This window comes from Eptatretus burgeri, chromosome 12 (genome assembly GCF_056783735.1).
Source record: "Eptatretus burgeri isolate ZD-2024b chromosome 12, Ebu_testis_v1, whole genome shotgun sequence".
NCBI classification, from domain to species: domain Eukaryota; kingdom Metazoa; phylum Chordata; class Myxini; order Myxiniformes; family Myxinidae; genus Eptatretus; species Eptatretus burgeri.
This window is the reverse complement of record NC_140972.1, coordinates 61,390,292-61,416,885: the sequence shown is the minus strand read 5'-3', so window position 1 is coordinate 61,416,885 and position 26,594 is coordinate 61,390,292. Positions and strand designations below refer to the sequence as shown.

Sequence of the window (26,594 nt, the reverse complement as noted above, 5' to 3'; positions counted from 1 at the left end):
TTGCACCGAACTCCGTGATATCAATCGCCTTGCACCGAACTCCGTGATATCAATCGCCTTGCAACGAACTCCGTGATATCAATCGCCTTGCAACGAACTCCGTGATATCAATCGCCTTGCAACGAACTCCGTGATACCAATCGCCTTGCAACGAACTCCGTGATACCAATCGCCTTGCAACGAACTCCGTGATATCAATTGCCTAGCACCAAACCCTGTGCTGTGCCCCAGCGACCCGCGGTTGGCATTGGTCAATTTCCCTGCTACGTGGTGCACCATGCGGCCCGAATGATGTGGCCGCACAGCATTCCCCTCCCTGGTAGCAGGTGCATCGAGGTGGAGGTGCGGAAGGATGTCTGCCGTCCGTGGGAAACATTTGTGGCCATCGTGGTGAGCGAAGACCGACGGTAAGACCTTATTGTAACCCCATGCGCAGACCCGACCAAAGATGTGTGTTATTCGTGCCCAGTTCTTACGATGATAAAGTATCATGGGCTGCGCGCGAGTCCATTGTACACGTGGTCAGCGCGCGGGTCTGCCTGCCATCGAGCATGCCCCGTACAGTGTGCGCGGGTCTGCCATTGTACATGTGGTTAGCGCGCGGGTCCCCCTGCCATCGAGCATGCCCCGTACAGTGTGCGCGGGTCCGCCCGTCATCGAGCATCGTGTTCGGTTATCAGAGGCGGTGGGGTGCACGGTGCCAACCCCGATCCGCACCATGAATTGAAGGAAAGAGCATCGATATAAGTGGATTGAAGAAGAATGCGCCGAGTGCGTACTGCGTGTTGTTAGCATTTGGTGTGTTGATTATGCTTCTGATCGCCTGAACAGTGGGTGGGGGTCGTCGTTGTGGGGCACACGCTCCGTGCAGTGCTGGCATTTATTGCTGGCTTCTACTGCTGCCCTTGGTCTTCTGTGATGACGCATTCTTACGCAAAGGGCGCGGCTGTGGTTTTTACAGATGGGTGTCCAAGCGGAGTGCCTGCCGGCCTCGCGGGGACCCCTTGCTTGGATTTACCTCAGGAATAGAGAAAAAAGAATAGGAATGAAGTTCAAAGATTTAATCAGACCTCGCTATGAGATTTACACAACGCACTGTCCGTTCGACACACTAGACAAGAAGGAAGGGACTATCTGTACGTACATTAATGAAATAACTGACACGGGACCACTGTATGTTGGCTGCTCTTGGTGTTGGAAGGATGCGGTTTCCAGAACCACAACAATATTATGGATCCAATTGAATTTAGAATGGGTTTCATTACATTAAATTCCAATCAAATGGAAGACCAAATAGGTACAGTCCTGCATTGGAGTCATCAGAAGGAACCCGAACAACCAAAAAGCAAATACCAGTATTCTGCCCAAAAATGGAAGAACACAGTTTATTCATTTTTGTCGAATTTCAGCTTTTACATGTAATTGCATCTACAGTATCTTCTCTATCTTCCCATGTAAGTCCTAGCTCCCAGAGAAGCACAATTCCCTAAATAGGTGGACTCAATAACATAGTAACTCCGCATGAAGTGTGCATTGAACAAACAAAACACAGCATTTCAAAATAGGCAATATTAAACATACTGTGTTCCTCTATTTTTGGGCAGTATTCCAGTGCAGCTGCGGAGTAATAAACTGGCCACAAGTAGAAATCTAAAAACTAGATATAAAAACAAGGAAACTCCTCACTATCCATAAAATGTTCGACAAAAATCAATGCATCCCGAGAATGTACCTACAGATCAGACGAGAAGATGACGATGGCTTTATGGAGCTCAACCAAATGCACAGAATGACATCTGTGGGAATGACAGCACGTTAAAATTTCAACAGACTCTTCTTCTTCTTCTTTCGGCTGCTCCCGTTAGGGGTCGCCGCAGCGGATCATCCGTATGATGCGCATAGTGATTTGGCACATGTTTTACGCCGGATGCCCTTCCTGACGCAACCCTGGTCGCCTCTTACGACACAGGGATATGGTACACCTATTTTAACCGGGGTATACACCGGCCCAGTACACTGGTACTCATTTCGCCGACCTCGGAAGGATGACAGGCTGAGTCAACCCCCTGGTGTATTAATTCAGTGGCCCAACGGGGCTTGAACTCAGGACCTTTTGGATCCCAAACCGCTGCCCTAACCACTGCGCCAACACCAGGCATAAAATTTCAAGACTACTGAATCTAATTTATGCACAAACATGAAGACAGCAAGCCAGAAAAGGTACCCCTAACCCACCTTGCAAAAGATTTCTAAATACAGGTGCAAGTGGAAGATGTTGCACATGAAACAGAAACATCAACAGATGAAACCGAAACAGCAACTTCGACCTTGTATCTAACAAAAAATAAATGGACCAAAAATAATACTAAATGCTGTATTTCTCGGCATACAAGTCGATACTTTTCCCCCCAGAAGTTTGGGCCTCAACTTGTACTCAGAATCGACTTATCTATGGTTGAAAACATCAAATTGCAAAAAAAAAATTAAAAAATTGCAAAGTGTAATATTTTCTGAAATAAATTGTATAATCGATGTAAAACACACTACAGCAAGTTTCCATCTAATGTTGTGGATGTGTTCCCAGAAAGTGCAATTTTCAGCAAAACGATGTTAAGCAAAGATATTCTCATTGCTGTGTTATAATAGGGGGATCTGTTCCTTGGACATATTTTCAGTCACCCGAAAATAACTTTAATCTAACTTCACTACATATTGGAGAAAATATTAAAGAAATCAATAAGGAACACAAATGAAATACACAAATGGACAACTAAATGAGCAGTTACAGGAGTAATCACCAAAATGTAGGGCTGAGATTGCTCGTCAGGATAGGAGAGGTACGGGTGTGGAGGGGAGGGTCTTGTTTCTTGGATATGTGGTCGTGTCTTTGATGGACTGCTCAAATAATTTGTGGTTGGGAACGTAAAGGAGAGGCAAGCCTGGAGCGATACAGCGCTCCCCTCACCATGATCGGGCTTTTGAGTGAGACGCGCAGCCAATCTGGAATCGAGCAATATGTTCGGGACTGGCGTAAAGTAAAGGATACGTTGCGGACTAGCAAGAAAACCAAGAATGCCAATCACAGCTGTAAAGCTAGGTGGAGAAACATTGAGTGCTTGCATTACAATGTGTCAGGTCATAATGTGTAATGCAGTGAACTGTGACAAAATGTAATGTGTTGTGAGCCAGTGTTCATAATGATTCTGTCGCTTGTTTTAAATACCAAATATTCTTGCTTGTTTTAAAGAAGTACCGCAGGCAGTGAGTGATACGTTGTGTGTGTCAGGAAAGAATTAATACCCCTATTATCCTGACTGAATGGCAGTTTTGCTAACTACCATAGTTGATATAGCTTTGTCTTATACTCCAAATCAACTGTCTCTGAATGAAGGAAATAAAAATTGGAAAATCAACCAATTCGACTTGTACTCCACATCGACTTCTAAGCCGAAAAATACGGTAAATAAACAAAATAAATGAAGAGGAGGGTGTGGGCGTGGGGGGGAAATCCAGTAACCTGGAAATCCCAAAAAGGTGGGCTTGGGGAGAGTCAATAAGGGTAGAAAAGATCACGATTGTGGATGAGTTTGAGATGGTGGTGAACAGTTGTCTTGCCACCCTGCAGCGAAGAATGACATTGAACAGACTTCACAAGGTGATTCCACAGGTGGGGAAAAAACAGGTATGAATGAGTGGAGGTGAGCAATGAGTCTGTATTTTGGGAGTTTCACCAGAAGGGTGTGACTGGCAGACCATATGTGCCCTGCAGTAATGTGGAGGGGGGAGGTGGGGTGGAAGGATTGACAGAGCATGGAAAGGATGGAAGGTGCAAAACCAAAAAGGAGGCAGGAGAAGACAAAGAGACCACCAACATGCCTGTGATGTGAAATAAAAGGCCCAGACTCACCTTCATCACAGAAGATACCAATAATTTTTGAACACTCAATGCAGGTAGGTGCATACTCTTGACAGAGCATCAGGGAGCTCATGACAAAGTGTGAGCATTTGAGCTTGAGAACTCACAATGATTGTTGGTTTTGGGCAACATGCAGCCCCTTCCCTCTCTTTCGACCTTGACAAAATCACAAGATGGTCAAACACTTGGAATATGTCTTTCAATCCTGACAAATCTCACCATCTCTCTCCACAATAACCATCTGGCACCCATACCCCAATCTACTTCCTTAACAATCCTCTTGAGGAGGTTGTCCTTCAAACTCCTGGGTATCACTATCAGCCATGATCTTTCTTGGGCAAACCACATTTCAAAGTTGGCATGCAAAGCCAGCTGCTGACTGTGGGCATCCTTTGTTGAAAAAAAGTCCTTCTTTGGCACACTGGAACACCTATCCACCTAAGCTCTTCATCCACAGATTGATGGAGCAATGGTCTCTCTTGACTGGCTCACATCTTGCTTAGTTTGATGCCATGGAAAACAAAGCCTTCAATATTATTGGAATCTCCTGCGATGAAGCCGAATCTATTACTTCACCATCGCAGACAGGTCAGTGGTCTCTCTGTCTTCTGCCGCCTCCTTTCTGATCTTGCACCTTCTGCTCTTCCCGTGCTTTGTACACCCCCCAGGTTTCTCTCGGGCACACACTTTCCACCATCAATTGTCTCCTGGTGAAACAACCTAAATCCAGGATCACTGCTGACTTTCACTCATTTATTCCTTTGTGGAACCAACTTCCACATTCTCATCAATCTCATTCTTTCCTTCAGGTTTTCAAGACAGCTCTCTCTAACGAGTGCAGCCTGTGGCTGCTGGTTGCATCATTGGTTGGGATGTGGCTATGCCGCTGATGCAGTGTCCCCCTTCCTAGTACACTGGTACTCATTTTGCCGACCTCAGAAGGATGACAGACTGAGTCAACCTCCTGGTGTATATTAATTCAGCGGCCAATGGGGTTTGAACTCAGGACCCTAGCATTCCAAGCCGCCACCCCAACCACTAAGCCAACACCAGGCCTTCAAGACAGCTGTTCACCACCATCTCAGATCATCCTCAATCCAAAACCATGATATTTTCTACCCTCATTAACCCCCACCCCCACCTCTACCCCACACAATCCCTCTTCTTTCCAAATATCTGGTTTTCCCTTCTGAGAGTTTCCTTCTGTATCCATCATTTCCACCCTAGGCATCCTCTCCTGCCCCACATTATTCCTCTACCCATTGTTTGTCCAAGTCTGCCTCTATTCTTGGCCTTCATCTGTACTGTTGATGTTCCTCCCTCTCTCAACTGTTACTTTTGTCGTGTTGTGCCTTGATCCGGTCAGTATACCAATCATTGCTCTTCCATGAGCCTCGACTGTATATACAAAAATAATGGTTCGGTTTGCCAATCTGTTGCAGGGAAGTCATGAATGAAACCTATTACTCCAAGTGCTCCTGGAATAATATAGTACCCACATTGGCTTGACATACAAAACCATGGCACCCACTCAATGACCAGCTGCTCACTCAAGGCATCAAATGATTAAACCATCAGGATAGCTCATTTGGTCATCCACACATTTAGTCTGTCTGGGCCCTTAATCCTTGGTGGTCAATTTCAACAAAAAATATGTATTTGGTGCAAATTCATTAAAACAGGTTTCTGTGCATGGTGAAGCAAGCCATCGTTTAGATGGGACATTGAGTTGGCCGTTCTGTCCATAATTATATGAACACAAGTGTTGGCCAAGTGGTGATGACACTGGATTAGCGTCTGTGAAGATGTGGCAAGCAATTCAAATCTGGCTGAAGGCAGCAGTGTGAAAGATTGGAATTTAAGCTTCTGGAAGCTCAGCTCGTTTCAGGAAATATCCATACTGCGAACAATGTTGCTTAAAACCCAGTTGGCTCATTAAGGATCTTTAAGAAGAGGTAAATCTGCCTTTCATAATTGCTCTATTCTCTGATTATATATGATCGCACTCTGCACATTTTGGTCAACCCTATATAAGGCCCTTTAAGCAATTTTGGATGGGCACTTAAAACACTTCTCTGAAAAGGAAGAACCCATGCTTAAAAATCCTCCACCACATATTAAAAAACATCCCATGACATTTTCCAAAACAGGAGAACTGCCACCTTCATGCCAATTTTAAAACTTTGAACATGACAAGTTAAACACGTACAGTGTGATCAGAGTCAAACGGCCTCTCCCTGTGTTCCGCTTTACTCATTTCCCTGTATTGAAGAAAACGGCAGAAATTGCACAGCAAATCCATTCATTGCCAAAATTACAAGAGGTCATGAGTCAAGTTAACATGGATTTGCAGGACACGTAAAAGCGCTGACAACTTGCTGAAGTCACATCGAGCCAGTGGGTAAAAACCAGTTAAAGCAAAAAAGAATGCTTGGAATGTGTTTCTGTACAAATGTTGAACACTGAACTGAAAATTCTCATTTCCCTCTAATACAGCCATGTTTGGCTCGATTACATATATTAGATGTTACTCAGGAAACGTTCTGTTGATTCCATCCACCAGTAAAGTTTAAACAGATATCTCCTTCTTCTTTTATGACGTCCACTTCTGCTTGTGACGTTCACTTCTGCTTGTCACCTCCATCACCGAAGGTGAATGGAGGTTATGTATTCACTGCTGTTTGTTTGTTTGTTTGTTTGTCTGTCTATTTGTGAGCAGGATATCTCAAAACGTAATGGATGGATTCGGACAAACTTGGTGGACAGGTTGGGTATGTGACAAGAACAGATTGATTAAATTTTGGTGAAGATCCGGATCTGAATCCAGGTCCGAGAAAATTTTAAGCGATTCTTCACCATTGAGAGAGGGCCAAAAATAATTTACAACACGATATCTCAAAAAGTTGTGGACGGATTGAGACGAAACTTGGTGGATGAGTTGGTTCGGTGACAAGAACAAGCTCAGTAAATTTTAATTCAGGTCCGAATCCAGAACTGGCTTATCAGTGGGATACAAAACATATACCGTTTAGATTGCAGAGGTATGCACCCTACCCAGTGCCATTCTAGTATTCTTCTTACATCAGATTTGAATGTTGTGATCAAAGTCAACACACGTTTCGTACCATTATTTAGTGATTTTATTACCACATCTGTTGTAAACAGCATAATTAATGTTTATTTAGATTAGGTTATATATCTTGAAGTTCCCATCATCTGCTGCCTTTATGGCTGCTGGTTGCATCATTGGTTAGGGGCGTGGCTATGCCACTATGATCAGCATACTGGTGCTCATTTCGCCGACCTCAGAAGGATGACAGGCTGAGTCAACCCCCTAGTGTTAATTCAGTGGAAAAAACAGGGCTCAAACTCAGGACGCTAGAGTCCCAAGCCACTACCCGAACCGCTAAGCCAACACCAGGCTTATGCGAGGTCCGTCTAAAAAGTAACGGGACTGACTTCACAGAAATTTTATTCCAAAAAATATTGTGACGGCGGGACTGTTCAAGTCCCGTGGACAACGTAGAATGAGCCGAAACGATGGAGGCGGTTTATTGATTTATAACCCAAACATGGCGGTTCTAATCGCTCTACCGCAAACGGGACGAGGAAGGTGGCACGAGTCACTTTTCACTGAGTTGATGATGTTTATTTGTTTTTATTATTAACCAGAAATAACAAGACTCGGCAAGAAGAGGGATCCGGGGCGATTCGACGGGATGGTGTGGGATCGGGCGTGGGGAAAACACAGACAATTCCAATGAATATACAATTTTCAAACCCTCTAAGGCGCCAAGTACACACACACACACACACACACACACACACACACACACACACACACACACACACAAAACGTAGCTACTTCTGGTGGTCAGGCTGGACCGTGGTGTGGACGCAACTGTCCCTGGATCAGCGTCAGACGAGCTGGCCTTGCTCTCGTCAGGGGGGGCAGGAGAAACCGTGGTGCTATCGACCTCCTGGTCCTGGCCCAAGTCCGCTCACAGCCACCAGGGAACCAGTTCTGGCACCAAGTTGCGAGCAGGAGAGGGAGGCAGGTCCGCCCGCCGTTCGACCCCGTACTCCGAGTCAGCAGAACCCCAGAGCCAACCAAGGTGAGGCACGAGGCTCAGCAAGGCTCCAAGACACGATCAAGAACACGATCGAATCAGCACAACAAGTACGCTCTCCGCGCAACAGCCTCCACACCAAAAAAAACACGATCTTTTTGTCCCGATCTTCTTCCTCTCCTTTTTCGACCCCGAACAGAACCTTTTTATCCTCCCGTCCTCGTCACTTCCAATCGAGCCGTTTTATTGGCCCACCGCCGTCGCCTTCCGCCAATCGTGATCACGGGGCGGAGCCATCCACAGCCCTGTCCTGTGACGTCACGGCCAGCCTCCAGGGACTACTAAAAGGGGTTTCCTCAGACACACTTACCCTATCCCGTGTCCCTATCTAATTACGTGACAATTATCATTTCCCCCTTGAAGAAATGAACATTTACTAGACAACTTATCACCACTGAATTGCTACTTATTACATCGAGATCCTGGTAAACTCGAACAGCATGGCATACCTAATTAAACATCCTAATTACCCTTTTAATGCATACCCCCCCCTCAAACATAACACTGCCCCCTCCTCTGGTACCACAGCTCCTGCAAGGTATATCACAGTAGCTACCGTACCAGCCTTAACACTTACTGACTCACACCTAATTAACCTAACGAAATAAAGTAGGAAGGGCAATGGGCAGCGAGTCGCAGCTAACTTACCTATCCTGCTTAATGTACTACCCCCTTATGGCCTTATCCTCGCCGAAACAATCATTCGTTTTTTTTTTTTATTATTTTATTTTATCACATGATAGCACTGAGCGAAGTTGCACTCCATCTTCTGGATCCATCTCTTGCCCAGCACTCTTCCAGTGATCTGGGGAGGGGAAACAAAAGGTTCCACAAAAACACAAACTTTACATTCCTACTCTAAGCCTTAACAACACTATTCACAGGATATTTACACTTGACCGCGTCCCCCAGTAGATGCTAATAGACCCAGCGTTACCTGGGGAGCCAATTTTCAAATTTGCTTGCCCCAAAATTATGCGGACATCATGCCCTTGCTGCACCTGTCAAGTTGTACGGGATCGAGTGGAACTCACACATCTTCACAACACTCACACCATGGTCATCATCACATTTCTAGGTCATGGTCCTCATTTTAATCATGCAGGCTGAATCCCGTCGTGGCCGTGGGGTGGGTTACCACAAGATTATGGGGGCATCTCAGGTGCAACCATGCCCACAGGTAAGCTTTAATCCAACCCGGACGTTTCTCCGCCCCGCTCCCTTTGATTCCCTCCCCCCTGGTAGCCATCAGCTCTAATCCTGTACAACACACTGGAAGGGGTCTCACTGGCTCCTCTGGCCATCCTGGGTCGCCAAGGTCCTACCCGCCTTAGTCGCCCAACCAGACCCTCTCCCAGTTGGCTCCAGACACTGTCACCATTAGCCACCAGGGGTGAATCTCCTTGATGGGAGTCGCAATTCCCGCTCACCGTGAGCTTCAGCGATCCCTGTGGACAAGCACATCATCCCCACCCACAAAACCCACATGACTCCCCCACCCCATCGGCCTTACATGTGACACCTGCATTTCTAACACTTCGCCGACCATGACCTTCCCTGTTACCACACCATGTCCAATAAAAAAAATCAATGTGTGCACCATACATTTCACTTCTTAACTTAAAACAACTCACACAGCACTTCTCACCCAATCCACGCACCAGCCATTGGACAGCCACTTGTGCCCGCTTTGTTACCAATTACCCACTGTCCCGATTGTCACTCTAAAACCCAGCAGAATTTACAAACCCATGCCAATTTTCCCACAATTCATTTTTTTCCACCAAAGGAGGGCACTTCGCCACAATCTCAGCAGCCGAGCATGGCCGTATATGCTCAGCCCAATCTAGTCTCCCCGACCCCCGACAGTGATCTCCGGACCCGACCTATGAAAGGGCATCTCGGATAGACCTGGCGGTTCAGCAGGAGGATTCACCCTCTCCGAGTCTAAAAGTCTATTGGAGGGTCCCTCCATCGCAGGGTACCGGCAATATCGTTGCATGTGTCCTCTTCGCCCGCACCGGAAACAACTCCCCATAAAAGGCCCCCGTGAGTATCGGTGAAATGTCTCTTCCGGTTCCGGACCCCCTCGGCCATAATCGAATTGCTCTATTGGCTGGGCTGGACCCCGCCGCTTTGGTGCACGAACTACCGGATTACCCTTTATCAAACTCGACAGTTTCTGGCAATTTCCTGAAACATTTGGGTAATGCCAATTTCTCCCAGCCCCTCTCCTTGATCCTGGATCTCCGCCTGTCGGACCGTCACCGATGGCCTCTCGGGCATCCGACCCGGCCGCCTCCACGAGGCCAGCCTGGCTGCGCACTCAGCCGCTCGGTGAACGGTGGGTGGATCCTGTAGCTCCACTAGCGCTCGGACCTCAGGGTCCGGAAGAGCAGCTAAAAATTTCTCCAGTGCCAGTCTGTCCCATGCCTCCACTGTAAGGTCCCGATACGCGATCCTGACTGATTGGTAAATGTCCTGTGCCAGCTCCTGCACTGTCTCACCCGGCTTTAATCTGCGGTGCTGGAGCTGGGCCCGCACCAGATCACAGTTTGCCGCGAACCCAAACTGACGGCTCAACGCCTCGCAAATGTGGGAGCTGGTCAACATCCCCTCCGCGATCACGTTTAACACATCTGCGGCTGGTCCTCGCAACGTTGCCACCAAATTCCCTGCACGTTCCCGCTCATTCCACCCGTTTAGTCGGGAAATGCACTCAAATTGCGTCAGAAAAGCTTCAACGCTCCCTGACCCGTCGAAATTTACCAGGGGGATCACTTTTACGGTGGCCCGCTTCTCAGTTTCTCCCTTGTCCGAATCCAGCCCAGGGATCAAACACCCTTGTGGCTGCGTATCCAATTTCGGAGCCCACTGTGGCCAAAGATGTTTTGTGGTGAGGGTCTCATGGGTCAATTTTGCCTCCTGTTTCAAACGTTGAATGGACCGATTCACTTCTTCCCGCAGGATCTTCTGGGCCCGCACAACCTCCTCTAAGGCTCCGTCGCGAGTTTGGAGCTACTCCTCAACCAACCCGGACACTCTACTTACAAAAGACGGCTCTACCAGGCCTTTATCCAAGACTTCATCTTGGCTCATAATTTTATCTTGTTCGTCCAAACGAGCCTCCAATCCTTTTACCTCCTCCGCCAAATTCATCCCTTGCTTCCTCAGCTCTCCCCACTCTTCTATTTGCAGCTGCATACGAGCATCCACACAGGCACGATGACGCTCCAGGCTTTCATCCACTTTATCAACCCCAATGTTCGTTGCATCAATTTTATCTACCAATTTTTTTCGTATATTTTCCCCCTCCAATGTAATTTCTACCTTTGTTTCCTCCAATTTGCTTTGTATTTCTCCCAATTTAACATCCACACACTCCTGCATCTCAGTTTTCATTTTCTCCATCTTTTCCCCCAATTCATCCCTCATTAAATCAATCCGTGCACCCAACTGTTCCCCCATTACCCCCAATTGATCTGTCATTTCTGCCCCCTGTGCCGTCATTTTTGCCATTTGTGCCGTCATTTCTGCCCTCTGTGTCACGAATTGATTTGCCATTTGTACCGTCATGTCCGCTATTAAACGTTCCAACAGTGTCTGGATCGTCATCGCACCGGTTTCCGGCGCTGCCGGCCCCGTTACGGGCAATGAAGCACGGTCCACGCTTGGAATGGGGGAGGTTCCAACCATACCCCCGTCTCTCCCTTCTTCCCCCGACTCGCTGCCAGACACGTGGCCTTCCTCCTCAAACATCTGCACATCCGCCATGGTGCAAAATCCCGTTTGCCACCAATTAAATTTAATTTGAAAACTCCCGCCAAAATTTTCCCGCGCTTGCGCGCTTTTCTGCAGTAATTTTATATTCCAATTCGTGGCGAGATTTTAATCTTGGTATATTCTCCCGATACCAAATATAATTTAGAGGGGTTCGAACATCCAACACCCTGACACCAATGTGACGTCCACGGGACTTGAACAGTCCCGCCAACGTAGAATGAGCCGAAACGATGGAGGCGGTTTATTTATTTATAACCCAAACATGGCGGTTCTAATCGCTCTACCGCAAACGGGACGAGGAAGGTGACACGAGTCACTTTTCACTGAGTTGATGATGTTTATTTGTTTTTATTATTAACCAGAAATAACAAGACTCGGCAAGAAGAGGGATCCGGGGCGATTCGACGGGATGGTGTGGGATCGGGCGTGGGGAAAACACAGACAATATCAATGAATATACAATTCTCAAACCCTCTAAGGCGCCAAGTACACACACACACACACAAAAGGTAGCTACTTCTGGTGGTCAGGCTGGACCGTGGTGTGGAAGCAACTGTCCGTGGATCAGCGTCGGACGAGCTGGCCTTGCTCTCGTCAGGGGGGGCAGGAGAAACCGTGGTGCTGTCGACCTCCTGGTCCTGGCCCAAGTCCGCTCACAGCCACCAGGGAACCAGTTCTGGCACCAAGTTGCGAGCAGGAGAGGGAGGCAGGTCTGCCCGCCGTTCGACCCCGTACTCCGAGTCAGCAGAACCCCAGAGCCAACCAAGGTGAGGCACGAGGCTCAGCAAGGCTCCAAGACACGATCAAGAACACGATCGAATCAGCACAACAACAAGTACGCTCTCCGCGCAACAGCCTCCACACCAAAAAAAAACACGATCTTTTTGTCCCGATCTTCTTCCTCTTCTTTTTCGACCCCGAACAGAACCTTTTTATCCTCCCGTCCTCGTCACTTCCAATCGAGCCGTTTTATTGGCCCACCGCCGTCGCCTTCCGCCAATCGTGATCACGGGGCGGAGCCATCCGCAGCCCTGTCCTGTGACGTCACGGCCAGCCTCCAGGGACTACTAAAAGGGGTTTACACAGACACACTTACCCTATCCCGTGTCCCTATCTCATTACGTGACAATTATCATTTCCCCCTTGAAGAAATGAACATTTACTAGACAACTTATCACCACTGAATTGCTACTTATTACATCGAGATCCTGGTAAACTCGAACAGCATGGCATACCTAATTAAACATCCTAATTACCCTTTGAATGCATACCCCCCCTCAAACGTAACAATATATTGAAATCACAGCTTGTCCCCTTAAATGGAATCCTCAGAGCTCCATCATCACGGCCCTTTTGATGGCCTCCACATCAGGAAATCGGGTCCCCTTGATCACCCCCCTTGAGCTTGGGGAATAGGAAAAAATCACAAGGGGCCAAGTCTGGCGAATACAGGGGTTGCACTGGAGTTGGCACGTTCCTCTCCGCCAGAAACTGTTGGATGCTAAGGGCACTGTGAGCAGGGGCGTTGTCATGGTGGAGCACCCAGGAGTTGTTCTCCCACAGATCCCTCTTCTTGTCCCGGACTGATCTCATGAGGTGCCGGAGGATCTCCTTGTTCACGTATTGATTCACTGTTTAACCCTGTGGTAGAAACTCGAAGTGGACGATGCACTCGATGTCAAAAAACGCGATGAGCATCACCTTGACCTTCGACTTCGACATCCTTGCTTTCTTTGGTCATGGTGATGCTGGACTTTTCCACCGACGACTCTGCCGTTTGATCTCGGGATCATATTCGAAATCCACGATTCATTGCCAGTAATGACTCTCCTGAGCAGGTCTGGATCGTCATCGAGGCGCTCGATAATGTCTTGACAGACAGTGACTCTTTGCTGTTTCTGGTCCTCGGACAACAGCTTGGGGACCATCTTTGCACACACCTTGCACATTTCGAGATTTTCAGTGATGATGCTCCAGACAGTGTCCTTGTTGATGGAGAGTTCCTCAGTAATCATCCGAACTGAGAGTCAACAATCTGCGTGCACCATCTGCTTCACACGCTCGATGTTGTCCGCCGTTCTGCTCGTTCAAGGTCTTCAAGACCGTGGATTGTCTTCAACCTCCTCCCGTCCCTCTTTGAACCTCTTGTGCCATTCAAATGCACGTAAACGTGACATAGTTTCTTCCCCGTAGACTTGCTGCAGCATTGCAAAGGATTCGGAAGGTGTTTTGCCAAGCTTGGCAAGAACCTTCAGATTGGCTCTCTGCTCACAACTCATAGCATGACTCAGACGAGACAACATGTAAAGCACGACCTGTAAAAAAAAAAAAAAAAAAAAAAAAAAAAAAAAAAAAAAATCACACAATGAGCGCAGTCAACCATCACCAATCACATATGTTGCTGGAATGTTGCGAAAGACTGTGACGCAACCCGTTCCTTCAAGTTGTGTAAGTGGAGCACATAGCAGGCTCAGTCACGTTACTTTTTAGATGGACCTCATATATTATTATATTAATACGCTAAGCCATATTTTGTGGACGTATCTCCTCCGAAACTGCCAGACGGACTGTCACCACTTTCCGCATGCGGGTGCTCTGTGGTCTAATGTACAGCATAGGTGATGTGAGATCGTGCCAGATGGACAGGTTTGGGAATTTTGGCGATTTTCTAATTTTTACATTCGTTTGCATGGCGATGTGTGACGTCACCGCTGAGAGGTGTAATGACGTCATGCCATCATCGGTCATTCGCTGACGTCATTACGTCTGTCGTCGACAGACGGTCACCGCTGAGAAGGGTAATGCCACTCCTAGAAAACAGCGTCTGCAATGTAAAACCCTTTTCTGCTTATACTGACTACCTCACAAGGTGCATTTGACACAAAAAAGTAACAAGAAACATTGTATGTAAAGAAATTCTATAAATCACATTGTGAACACTGAATTTCTTGATGCACTAATAAACCCTCACTTTAGAAACTTCGTGCGGAGCATGGGTTTGGCTCGTTGTAGTATGAAAGCAACAATGAAATTTTTATGGGACCACATAGAAATAACATGGAACTGAACCCTGCTTATTCCATTGGTTTATATTACACTAGCAAATACTACCCGTCACTTCGCTGAAGGGAATACTGAAAGGGGGGAAGAGGCGGGAGAAGGGTGGGGGAGAGAGAGTGGAGGGAGAGGGGTGGGATGGGATGGGGAGAGAGAGGAGGGAAAGTGAGGAGGGTGGGGGAAGGGAAGGCAGCGAGGGGTGAGAGGAAGGGAAGGCAGACATGTGGTGGAGCATTAATTACGATTCATACTGTTTCATCAAAATGATTCTGCAGAGAATAACCGTGAAGATGGAAACAAAATAATGTCTGAAAATCCATTTTCTACCGATCATACTGTAAATACCGCCCAGAGACAAACACCACCCGGGCAGGGCGAGACACAAACACCGCCTAGACGCATCCGGAGCCAAACCGTCTGGAGACAAACTCCTGTCGGACAAAAATACCGCCTGGACACGTTATGAGAAGCAGCTGAAGGAGACAAGACATTTTACATTAGAAAGGAGGCGATTGCAAGGGAAGCGTATCTGATAAAGACATTGAAAACAATGAAGGGTATAAACAAAATAAATGCAAAAGGTTTTTCAGCAGAATGGACAGTGATGGGACCAGGGGCCAAAGCATGGAACGGTCTCCTTGGAAAGGCAGTGGAAGTAGATAGAGTAGATGGATTTAAACTAGAAATACATATAGGGTATCGAGATGCATGAGGCAAAAAGTGGTACATGGACATTGGTTTTGCTGGTTTTTAGGTCAGGTAAGCATGGGTGACTCTTGAAAATGTGAATGTGCTGTTCATGGTTATTCATTTTGTTGATAGAGGACAGACATGTCAGCCAAATGGCCTCTGTGTATCATTGCCAAACCAGTTTGTTTTGTTTTGTTTTTATTCATTCATTCACCTTAAACCAACAGCTAAATTCACAACCTTTCTGGTTAGATACCACAAAACAAGGCGATTGCCAAAGTTACACAAAGCGTACAGTAAGATGTGTAATTGCAGAGTTAGTTTGTTCATGCACTGCACTGGAAGTTTCTATAAATGGAACATTGTTATTTGAATAATCTAAAAACTGATTTGTTGTTGAGAGAAATCAAAAGTCCATTCAAAACCAGTTACCAAATGTTGTTAAACCCCCAGAAGCACACATTGCATATCCTATAACATTTTAACCAGACTTAACGTCATAATGGTTGGAGCATCCGTTCTAAATGTGGGAGGTCGGTGGTTCGAACCCTGGCCGAGTCATATCAAATACTTTATTTAATGGTTCATGCTGCTTCCTTGCTTGATACTCAGCATTGATAAGGGATAGGATACAAACAGCCATAGATGAGCAACCAGTGCATAGGCTTGATGGGCCTAATGGTCTTCTCTTGCATTAAACTTCCTTGTAAGGGAACTCATTAAAGATATATACAGGTAGTGAACAAAAATTGGAAACACCAATGTAAAGTCATTTAATAGAGCATTGGGCCACCAGGTGCAGCAATGTGGCCTGCATGGGCCGTGGCATGGAGTCCACTGGCGTCTGGAATTCTGCAGGAGGGACGCGGCACCATTGTTCCATGAGAAAGTCAATCAACTCATACTTGTTTGATGGAGGTGGGAAAAGCTGTCTCATGTGTTGTTCCAGAATATCCCATAAATGCTTGATTGGGTTCAGATCTGGTAACTGAGAAGGCCTTGACATAAGGATCACATCAGTGTCATGCTCATCAAACCATTGGATAACCACACATGCTCTGTGGATGAGGGCATTGGGGAGGAGGGGGGAGTCTCCTCTTGCAACCATGCTCACCATATGTATAGGTAAGCAGGCTTGTGAGGAATTTTTATCCATGGTCCTAAGCATGCTGGGATGTTATTTGATTCAGTAACCCATGGGCCACACCTTTGTGGAAGCGATTGCTTGGTGCCACTCATTTATGTCGGTGTTTCCATTTTTTGTCCACTACCTGTATGTTCATTTTGTACTTTGGCGTGAAAAGCATCCCCATCAGATCAAACAACCTCATCTCACCTCTTTCAGCACAAGATGACTTTGAGGTCGTGAACCGAGAGGAATGGGGAGCACGTTCTCCCAATGAAACAACAACCCTCACTCCTCCTCAACCCCTGGTGATCATCCATCACACAAACTGGAACAGCTGCTGGACCCTGGAACAGTGTAAATCCGAGGTGCGCAAAGTGCAAGATTTCCACATGGACGTTCGTAACTGGTGGGACATTGGATATAAGTAAGTATCTGTTTGGTAAGGTAAACAAGGTGTTTGAAAAACATGAAACCTTCAGTGTGGAAATATGGGTGTTGTTATATGATGCTTGTTCACTAACTGACGACTTCATACCGTTGGGCACTGTCGTGGAATTTATTCACTTCACATGAAATAAACTCCTCAGGTTCAGAATTTAGATCACTTATTGCGAGAATAACAAACAGCAACACACAGACAGAATTCCATAGCTATAGTATTGAATTATCCTTGTCCAAAAAACTTTTTCCAGCCCCACAGAATCCATTTTTATACATGTTGAAGTGACATGTTGTCAACATATTTCGTCAGAAAAGTGTGGAAATTTCTTTCAACATCATGTCATAACAGCAAGTTGTGTTTTTTTTCAAGCCTCATGATGATTTTACAAAATGTTCATTGTTATACAGGGATTAAACAAAACATCTCTAAAAAGGCTTGCTTGTACCATGAACTCTCTTAAGCCTTTTTAGCAGGGTATTAGAGACTTGTATTCATATTATAAAGCATTTATAATTCAACAGACGAATCTCAAATGGCAATAAAAGGTTGAGACGTGTGGTTTGGTTTATCTCTATGTAACGCACGAAGCTTGGCGCTAGACGTCACCATTGTTGTACACAACCACTGTTATCTGCAAAGCTCACCATTTCACAGTCATTAATTAACACGTTATAATAAAAGCCATTATTATGACAATACATTGTCCATCCAATTATCAAATAATTAAAAGCTTAATGGAGAAGATATGATCGACATATGTGTTTGAATCAAAAATTCCTGCAGTGAATTCTAATCAGCTTTAAAGGAATATATGTCTTATAATTACCCTTGCTGAAGGAGAGGGAATTGTGTTTGGGTCTGTCTGTCTGTTTGTTTGTCTGCACAGAACTTTCGTGCTTTTGTCCATAACCGCTTGCTGGATTGAGACGAAATTTTCACCATAGGTGTGACTGCTTATGTGGAATGTTATCATAATATTGTGACGTCCACGGGACTTGAACAGTCCCGCCAACGTAGAATGAGCCGAAACGATGGAGGCGGTTTATTTATTTATAACCCAAAGATGGCGGTTTTAATCGCTCTACCGCAAACGGGACGAGGAAGGTGGCACGAGTCGCTTTTCACTGAGTTAATAGTGTTTATTTCTCTAACCAGAAATAATAAGACTCGGCAAGAGGAGGGATCCGGGGCGATTCGACGGGATGGTGTGGGTTCAGGCGTGGGGAAAACACAAACAATTCCAATGGATATACAAATCTCAAACCCTCTAAGGCGCCAGGTACACACACACACACACACACACACACACACACACACACACACACACACACACACACACACACACACACACACACACACACACACACACACACACACACACACACACACACACACACACACACACTAGCTGGTCCTGGTGGTCAGGCTGGCCCGTGGTGTAGACTCAGCAGTCCCTGGACTGGCGTCGGACGAGCTGGCGTTGCGCTCGTCTGGTGCAGGAGATACGTTGGTGCTGTCGACCTCCTGGTGTCCGCCCAAGTCCGCTCACAGCCGCCAGGGAGCCAGTTCTGGCGCCAAGTTGCGAGCTGGAGAGGGAGGCAGGTCCGCCCGCCGTTCGACCCCGTACTCCGAGCCAGCAGAACCCCAGAGCCAACCGAGGTGAGGCACGAGGCACAGCTCGGCCATGAGACACGATCAATCCAGGATCGAATCAGCGCAACAAAACAGCACGCTCCCAGCACAACAGCCTCCACCAAAACGGTTTTTCTTTACCGATCTTCTTCCTCCCACCCCTTTTCCCCGAACAAAACCTTTTTATCCTCGAGTCCTCGTCACTTCCAATCGAGCCGTTTTATTGGCCCTCCGCCGTCGCCTTCCGCCAATCGTGATCACGGGGCGGAGCCATCCGCAGCACTGTCCTGTGACGTCACGGCAAGCCTCCAGGGAATACTAAAAGGGGTTTACGCAGACACACTTACCCTAGCCAGTCTCCCTGTCTAATTACGTGACAATTATCATTTCCCCCTTAAAGAAATGGACATTTACTAGACAACTTATCACCACTGAATTGCTACTTATTACATCGAGATCCTGGTACAACTCGAACAGCATGGCATACCTAATTAAACATCCTAATTACCCTTTGAATGCATACCCCCCCCACCCCCAGACGTAACAATATAATGGGCGTAAGCCTGGAACTTCTGACACACTTTTCTCCAAACATATTCTGTTCATACTTCCGAAATCTTCACATTATGTGTTCCATGTATTTACGCAGGTGATAGCGGATTCAAAAAATTGAATATAGATAGAATTTTCAAAGAGGGAATCGATGACGTCACAGTCAGCAGCGTTCGGTGGCAAACCGACGGCCGGGTCCCAGACGATGTGCTTCACTTAACCAAGTCCATGAGTTCAGGACGTTTGTTCAACTCAGCATTTACGACTTTTATCCTGCCATGTTGTTAATCTGTTGATGGAGGTAATATAGAAACGATGAATATATCAAATCGTTTGTGTTACTCATCCGGCACTATGTGTCAACACCAACAATCCAAATCGACCGGTCTCAAACGCTACCATGAGCACCCAGACACACCACCAATATGAACTGAGCTGTTGAATGCAGTGCAAAACATCCAAAGAAACTACCATAACCAAGTATTGTGATCCTTCCTGTCCCCCATACCCGTTGCAGACGGGTATCTGCTAGTAATCATAAACATTACGTCATATATCACGTATTGTGGCAGCCATGTTGGAAAAACTTTGGACCTCTGTGTCTCTGAAACCGCACCAAGGAAAAAATTGAAACTTGGCAAATGGCAAGTACTCCTCATGGGGAATAAGAGTGATTTTTTTTAAATTACGTCATAGGTGCCTTCATTATGACATCATAATTGCATATGTAGAATGCCGCATATGATCAGAATGAAAATTTTTGAGGATCATCTAGGATTCTAGGTATAAAATGGTCCACAGAAATTGGTCACGTGATTCGGCAGCCATATTTGTTTCTTTTTTTTTAAAGAAAAACCTTCAAAAATCTTCTTCTCTGAAGTGGCTGAACAGATCGAGGCGAAACTTTACACGGATGACCACCTATCCATGAGGAGCAAATAGTTCACACATATGATGTCAAAGGTCACATGTTTTGGCCGCCATATTGGATTTACCCTAAAACCCATTAAAAAATCTTCTCCAGAACAGATGGACAGATCGAGGGGAACTTCACACAAATGTTCCCCAAGCTTTGGGTGTACAAGCTTGTTCAGGAATAATTAGGTCACACGGTTTGGCAGCCACATTGGATTGAATAAAAATATTAAATAATGTTTTCTTTGGAAGCACTAAATCAATCGACATGAAGCCTCACAATTATGATCTAGTAGTGATGTGGAATACATGTTTTATGGTACACCAGCCAACATGTATTTTTTTTAACTTTGGGGTGCATTTTTTGTTAATAGCAGGCATCCATGCTAGATCAATCAGTCATAGGGTGGGGAAGAAAATATGGGTGGATGCCACCCTCGATTTTGACCTTAAAGGTCATTTTCAAGGTCAAAAGGTCAAATAAGTTCAAATTTTGTGTTTTTTTAGATTGTGCATTTATTGACATCAATTTTGTTCGCTCAATCCATATAAATGATTTTTAATATCAAAAACATGTATTTAGGGTGTTTAATTAACAAGTGAATTTTATTTTTTACCCATATGTGTATGGCATCGTGAAACACCAAAATGTGACTTTCTCGAAATGTGTTTATTCTGCATGTTAAAGTAATTTGCACACCGAATCTTTTGGTTTAAACTATCATACACGTTCAATCAACTACTTTGTAACTGTAAAATGCCAAACAATTATTTTGTTTGCAATGGCCACTTGTTTTATTTGTTCTTAAACACTTTATAGCCCCCTCTTGTGGCAGATTTGTTCAAAGAAATTCCAACATGGCAGTTTCGTGTTGTGACCATGCTTTATCAGGCAGTGTACATAATTGATGCAAACTGCACATCAAAAGTGAGTAACTTTGATAAAAAAATAGACGTGTGTTGGTTAGAGAGATGTATACAACAATTATCTGGGCCCATTAAGGAAACGGGACCGGGGCATTTACATGTCTTATTTGATGGCTGGTATACACTGTGTAAGGGGAGTCTTTATTTGGTCTAAGTTTGAGCCTGGCAATTCCACATTTAGATACGAGTTAAACCATATTGTTAATTGGGAAACAACTATTCAGAGGACATACTAAAATTGTGTTTGGAATGACGGAATGCCGTAAAACGGACCATCATACCACATTTGGGTCAAATTACACATGTATTGCCCCGTACCGTTGATGTAGTACTATGTACAAACAAACGTTCTTATGGCTGATTGAGGGAACTGTCGGGTTTCATGACACACTCAGGAAGCACCACTCAAAAACCTTCACTGATTTGTACAAGGCAAATGTATCTACTAAACAGAATGTACAGAAAACAATCAAAGCTGGCAGAAAGCTACTGCAGCGATTGCTCAATGCTGTCACCGCCGGGCGACCACTGGAAATGGCGACCATTCTCAAGCATGAACTCTCTCCAATCCCACTGTCTCTGGCCAAGGTTAGAGGGAAGATGAACTCTGCTTCAAAGTCGGAGCTGATTAACATATTGATGGCAGGACTACAAGTACCTCCTGAAGTTCCAGAAGCTGACAAGAAGACGTGTGATTATAGATGGTCACGCCCTCATCCAAGCTCTAGGAAAGCCTGTTGGGTGTCAGACATTTGGTGAATATGCTGATGTGTTTGTAAAAACTGTAACACGTCACTTTGGGCAGCACACAACAAGACTTGATATAGTATTTGATCGCTACATCGGGGAAAGCTCCATCAAGGCAGTGACTCGCTCAAAGCGACTGGGAAAAAAGATACCAATCTGCAAGCTCATCGATGGGCCCACTGTCACACTCCCACAGGTTTGGGTCCAGTTCATTGCCTTGGATGAGAACAAAGCTGATCTTGCCAATTTCTTAGCTGAGGAAATCATAAAGAAAGGTAAAGATCTGCCCGAGCGATTTGAGCTGGTAACCGGAGGCGGATTTACAGATGTTACTGATGCAAGGTCAACAAGGAGAGATGATCCCAGGCTTCACGGAAACCATGAAGAGGCTGATACCAGGCTGATACTCCATTCGTGTGAGGCAGTTAATGAAGGATACCAAAGAGTGCTCGTAATCTGCAGAGACACAGATGTCATGCTACTTCTGATACACTTTGTATCAAAAAGAATATCCGAAGTGTGGATGGTGTCTGGAACAGCAAAGAATCGGAAATGTTACCCACTACATGCTGTATCTGAGAGACTTGCACAACCTGTGAGGGAAAAACTACTCAGCTTCCATGCATTAACAGGTTGTGACACAACATCTTATTTCAGTGGCCGTGCAAAGAAGTCATGCTGGAAAGCATTTGAAACCCAACCACTTCTTGTCAAGGGGATCGGTCGTGATGGAGACCTTGCACCAATTGAACAGTTTGTGTGTCACCTGTATGGGACACCTGACCAACGAACCGTCAACCATGCCAAGCTCCAACTCTTTGGAAAGGCTAAGAAGGGACTAGAGATGTTACCACCGACAAGGGATGCACTGGAACTTCACGCGACACGCGCCAATTATCAGGAAAAGATTTGGTTGCAAGCAGACCAGGAACACATAGATGCCTCATCGCCTACAGACACCTCAGCTTGGAGGAAGGAGTCCGCTTGCCTTAAAGCCGTGTGGACAAGGCTACCCCCAATCCCAAAAGCCTGCCTGGAGCTGGTAGCCTATAGATGCAAATCAAAATGCAGAACAGCTCGATGTACTTGCTTCAGAGAGAACTTCAGGTGCACTTTTGCCTGCGGATGTGATGCGATTGACTGCTGTAATCCAACTGGCCAGTAGATTCATACGACGAGCCTCATGCCGATACACATGCATGTACATGTAGGCTTATGCGACACACCCAATACTGTATGTTCCCTTTCCGTTGTGTTACCCAGCTGGTCACACTCAGCAACATCACATTAATTTAATTAATATTTTAAACACATTGTAATGATGGATAAATGGCGAAACCATATAGCCCTTTTTCAGATCAAAAAAGTTTGCTGTTTCGCATCATACATTTAGGGCTGTACATTAAGGCATATATTACACAATGTTGCATGTTGCAGAGACTGTGTACTTCAGCAATAGTATAACTATATTTTTGCAAATATAAACATTAAATGAGCTTTCAACAGGGAAAAGTCCAGGATAAATGACCTTTCAGGTCAAAATTAGTGGTTGCATCCACCAACATTAAATTCTTCCCCATATAATTGATCTGGCATGGATGCCTGTTATAAACAAGCAATTCACCATAAAATCAGATGTTGGCTGGTGTACTAGAACAAATCTGACTGCCACAAGAGGGGGCTATACAGTATTTAATTAAAGATAAAGCGAGTGGCCATTGCAAAAAAAGTTTGTTTAGGATTTTACAGTGACAAATTAGTATACTGAATGTGTGTGATAGTTTAAACCAAAAAGATTCGGTGTGCATATTACTTTAACATGCAAAATAAACACATTTCGAGAAAAATCACATTTTTGTGTTTCAGAATGTCATACACATATGTGTAAAACTTAAAATTCACTTGTTAATTAAACAGGCTAAATGCATGTTTTTGAAAATATAAATAGTTTCTATGGATAGAAGAGGCAAAGTTGATGTCAATTCATGCACAATGTAAAAAAAACCACAAAATTTGACCTATTTGACCTTGAAAATGACCTTTAAGGTCAAAATCGAGGGTGGCATCCACCTACGACTGATTGATCTAGCATGGATGCCTGCTATTAACAAAAAAATGCACTAGAAATCGTTTTCTAGAGGACCTTTCCATGTTTGGCTAGAGTACTATTAAATTTAACGTTCATTGCACACATGGTCTGGCAGCCAGAATTATTTTAAAAAAACAAATTGATCTGGGTTATTTTTGATTGTTTTATTTATTTGTAAAGTTTTTTTTGAATAAGGTTCACTTGGCTGTGCCTGAATGGGTTTGAGGGTAGAGGAGGAATAACTGAAATGTGAATCCTATCCAGGTTCCTCCTGATGACTTCATGTTTGGTTTTTGCATGTTTGGGTTCCTTCTGATTACTCCAATGCAGGACTGTACTTATTTGGTCTTCCATTTGATTTGAATTAAATTTATTTTAATCCCATTCTAAATTCATTTGAATAATCATGAAAAACGTCATGGGTCAGGGTCAGGTGTCCAATCAAAGTGGGGTTGCATCAAAGTGGGACGTCTTGGTACCCGGTCATCACTGCCAGCTGTTATAAAGTGGCAGTTTTAGTTCTATCTCTTATTAATTACGTAGCACACCAGTACACAAAATACACCACACAAAACAAGTTCTGGCGACGGTCTGCAATCTCTGCTTGCTCTTTCTAGTTATTGTTGCAACTGCACAGTGTAAAATCAATTGTATATAAACTTAAAGTGTAATTAATTCTATAATTATTGTTGTGACTGCAAAGTGTATAATCAATTGTATATCGACTTAAAGTGTTTCCATATTTGCCTTCATAAAGCTCGGTTAATTAATATAGCAGTACAAATATCAATATTCATATTTATGGTTAGTTCAGTACATGCAGAGGTTACATAAGAATACAATTGTATGTGCATCATATGTACACATTCTGGCGACTTGACTCTTGAGAAATGCAACCCTTGTTTACTAGCTAAGTTTATCCGATCAGACAAAGAGTTTTGCAATACAAGGTTCTTTACTGTGGCTCTACGTGTCAGCGTTTTTTTTTTTAAAAAGAAACATTTAGCTTCGAACATTCAATAAATACTCAGAACAGTGTTTATTTAATGTTAATTAACATAGATCCAAAAATTGGATTTCACTTTTACAGGACCTATCTCATCCATTTTCCTGCTCCCTTAGTTTCCTTGTCGGAGAAGACGGTCGGGCATACGAGGGCCGTGGTTGGACCACAGAGGGTGCCCATGCTGAGGGCTACAATAACTGTAGCATCGGCATCTCTGTGATGGGAACCTTTGAGGATGCAGCACCAAATATCACAGCCCTGCACACCCTACAGAAAATCATTACTTTTGGTGTCACCGAGGGGTTTATTGACTTAAACTACACTCTGTATGGACATAGACAGACTGGGCCAACTGATTGCCCTGGCCAAACCTTCTATAACATTCTCCAAAACGGTTCTCATTGGAAAGAAAACCCAAATCATAATGCAACAAATGTGTATTAGTACAACATGTGATCCTTTAAGAGTGCATTAACACCATTCATCTTTCTTTAAATATAGAATCCCCCTTGTTAAATTTTGCTTCAAAACTTCACTTATGTTATGAATCGGTGCACCTTTAAGGCTTCTCAATGAAAAAAGCCAAAATTATAGAGCTAAAGTGAACCTGCAAACTTTTAAGGAATTATAGTCATATTGCCAAAGTAGTTACAGCTGACATTTATAGAATTATAGACCACACTTAACTGAGTTGGATATCATCACATCGAGGCCTGCAAAGTAAGGTTTCTATAAATAAAGAGATTTAATTTCACTATGCTTGCACACATAATAAACAGATGTCCCCTTAAATGAAGCCGGTGACTTTTACATCCTCGAACAACAGCATTTCCTCGCCCATGCCAGAATATTGTTTTCAAATGTGGTCATCTGAATTCTGTTCATGTGAATGTGGTCAGAAAACTTTAAACAGGGCAATAAACTATTATGAAAACATGAACATTTTGTAGCTGCTTTTTAATGGATTAATTGCAAACTTTATGTGGATGCAAGGAAGAGGTTGCATTGACATCTTGTCTCATCTTATATTATCTTACATTAAACTAACATTTACAAACACTATTCCTTGCACACTGTAATCATGAAAATGAAAACGTACGAACATCCTTGGCCCGAACTGCTGAAAACTTCACAATACTATTCTATTACAGAATGGGCCATTCCTCAACATGGCCTGCAGATATATTTCTGGTTGCCTTAAACCAACGTGAGTGGACGGCCTCTATTTGCGATGTGATATTGCTCTACCTTCGATCAGGACAGCCTCCTCACAAATGGAAAGAACCAAGCCGGAACGTGATTCTCACCACCCACTCTTTCAACATGAACCAGCACCCAAGAGGTTGAAGTCCAGGAATAGATTTCTTCAGGCTGTTGAGCTTAAAGGTGGTAACCCCCACACCTGCAGGATAGATGCTTGGTCAATGCACCTGCAATCAAGACCTCACAAGCTGTCACTTGACCCTGAGGAGCCCTTGCCAAAAGGAGCCAGTGAGACATGGCCAACCTGTGTCTCAATCATCTCAGGACTGGAGTTGAATGCTGCAGAGCCCTCATGGCAGAAGTGGGGATATAATCA

The 26,594-nt window shown here is 44.8% G+C and overlaps 2 protein-coding genes across 4 annotated transcripts in view; both read left to right on the top strand.

Annotated features, from left to right (window-relative positions):
* The window catches only part of LOC147015730 (peptidoglycan-recognition protein SC2-like), a 35,308-nt gene extending 9,353 nt beyond the window's left edge, over nt 1–25,955 (top strand). For 2 of the 3 annotated variants that reach the window (XM_085848217.1, XM_085848218.1), the window contains exons 2-3: nt 16,922–17,129; nt 25,132–25,955. In XM_085848217.1, coding sequence (XP_085704343.1) covers nt 16,922–17,129; nt 25,132–25,459 — 536 coding nt within the window. In that variant the 3' untranslated portion in view covers nt 25,460–25,955. Of the gene's footprint in view, nt 1–16,456; nt 16,702–16,921; nt 17,130–25,131 lie in introns of those variants that run through there. The other variant, XM_085848216.1, reaches the window with a different exon arrangement.
* Nucleotides 21,507–24,995, top strand: LOC147015731 (uncharacterized). Its single transcript, XM_085849189.1, has 2 exons — nt 21,507–21,761; nt 21,820–24,995. The coding sequence occupies exons 1-2, from the start codon at nt 21,507–21,509 to the stop codon at nt 23,083–23,085; spliced, it is 1,521 nt and encodes a 506-aa protein (XP_085705315.1). The 3' UTR covers nt 23,086–24,995.
* Nucleotides 25,956–26,594: the final 639 nt, after the last annotated feature.

What these genes read in the sequence shown, in the direction of transcription:
- LOC147015731 (XM_085849189.1), top strand. Translation starts at nt 21,507, where the DNA reads ATGTACAAACAAACGTTCTTATGGCTGATTGAGGGAACTGTCGGGTTT. An exon ending in TCCCACTGTCTCTGGCCAAG is followed by an intron (nt 21,762 to 21,819) that starts GTTAGAGGGAAG and finishes TATTGATGGCAG; the next exon opens with GACTACAAGTACCTCCTGAA.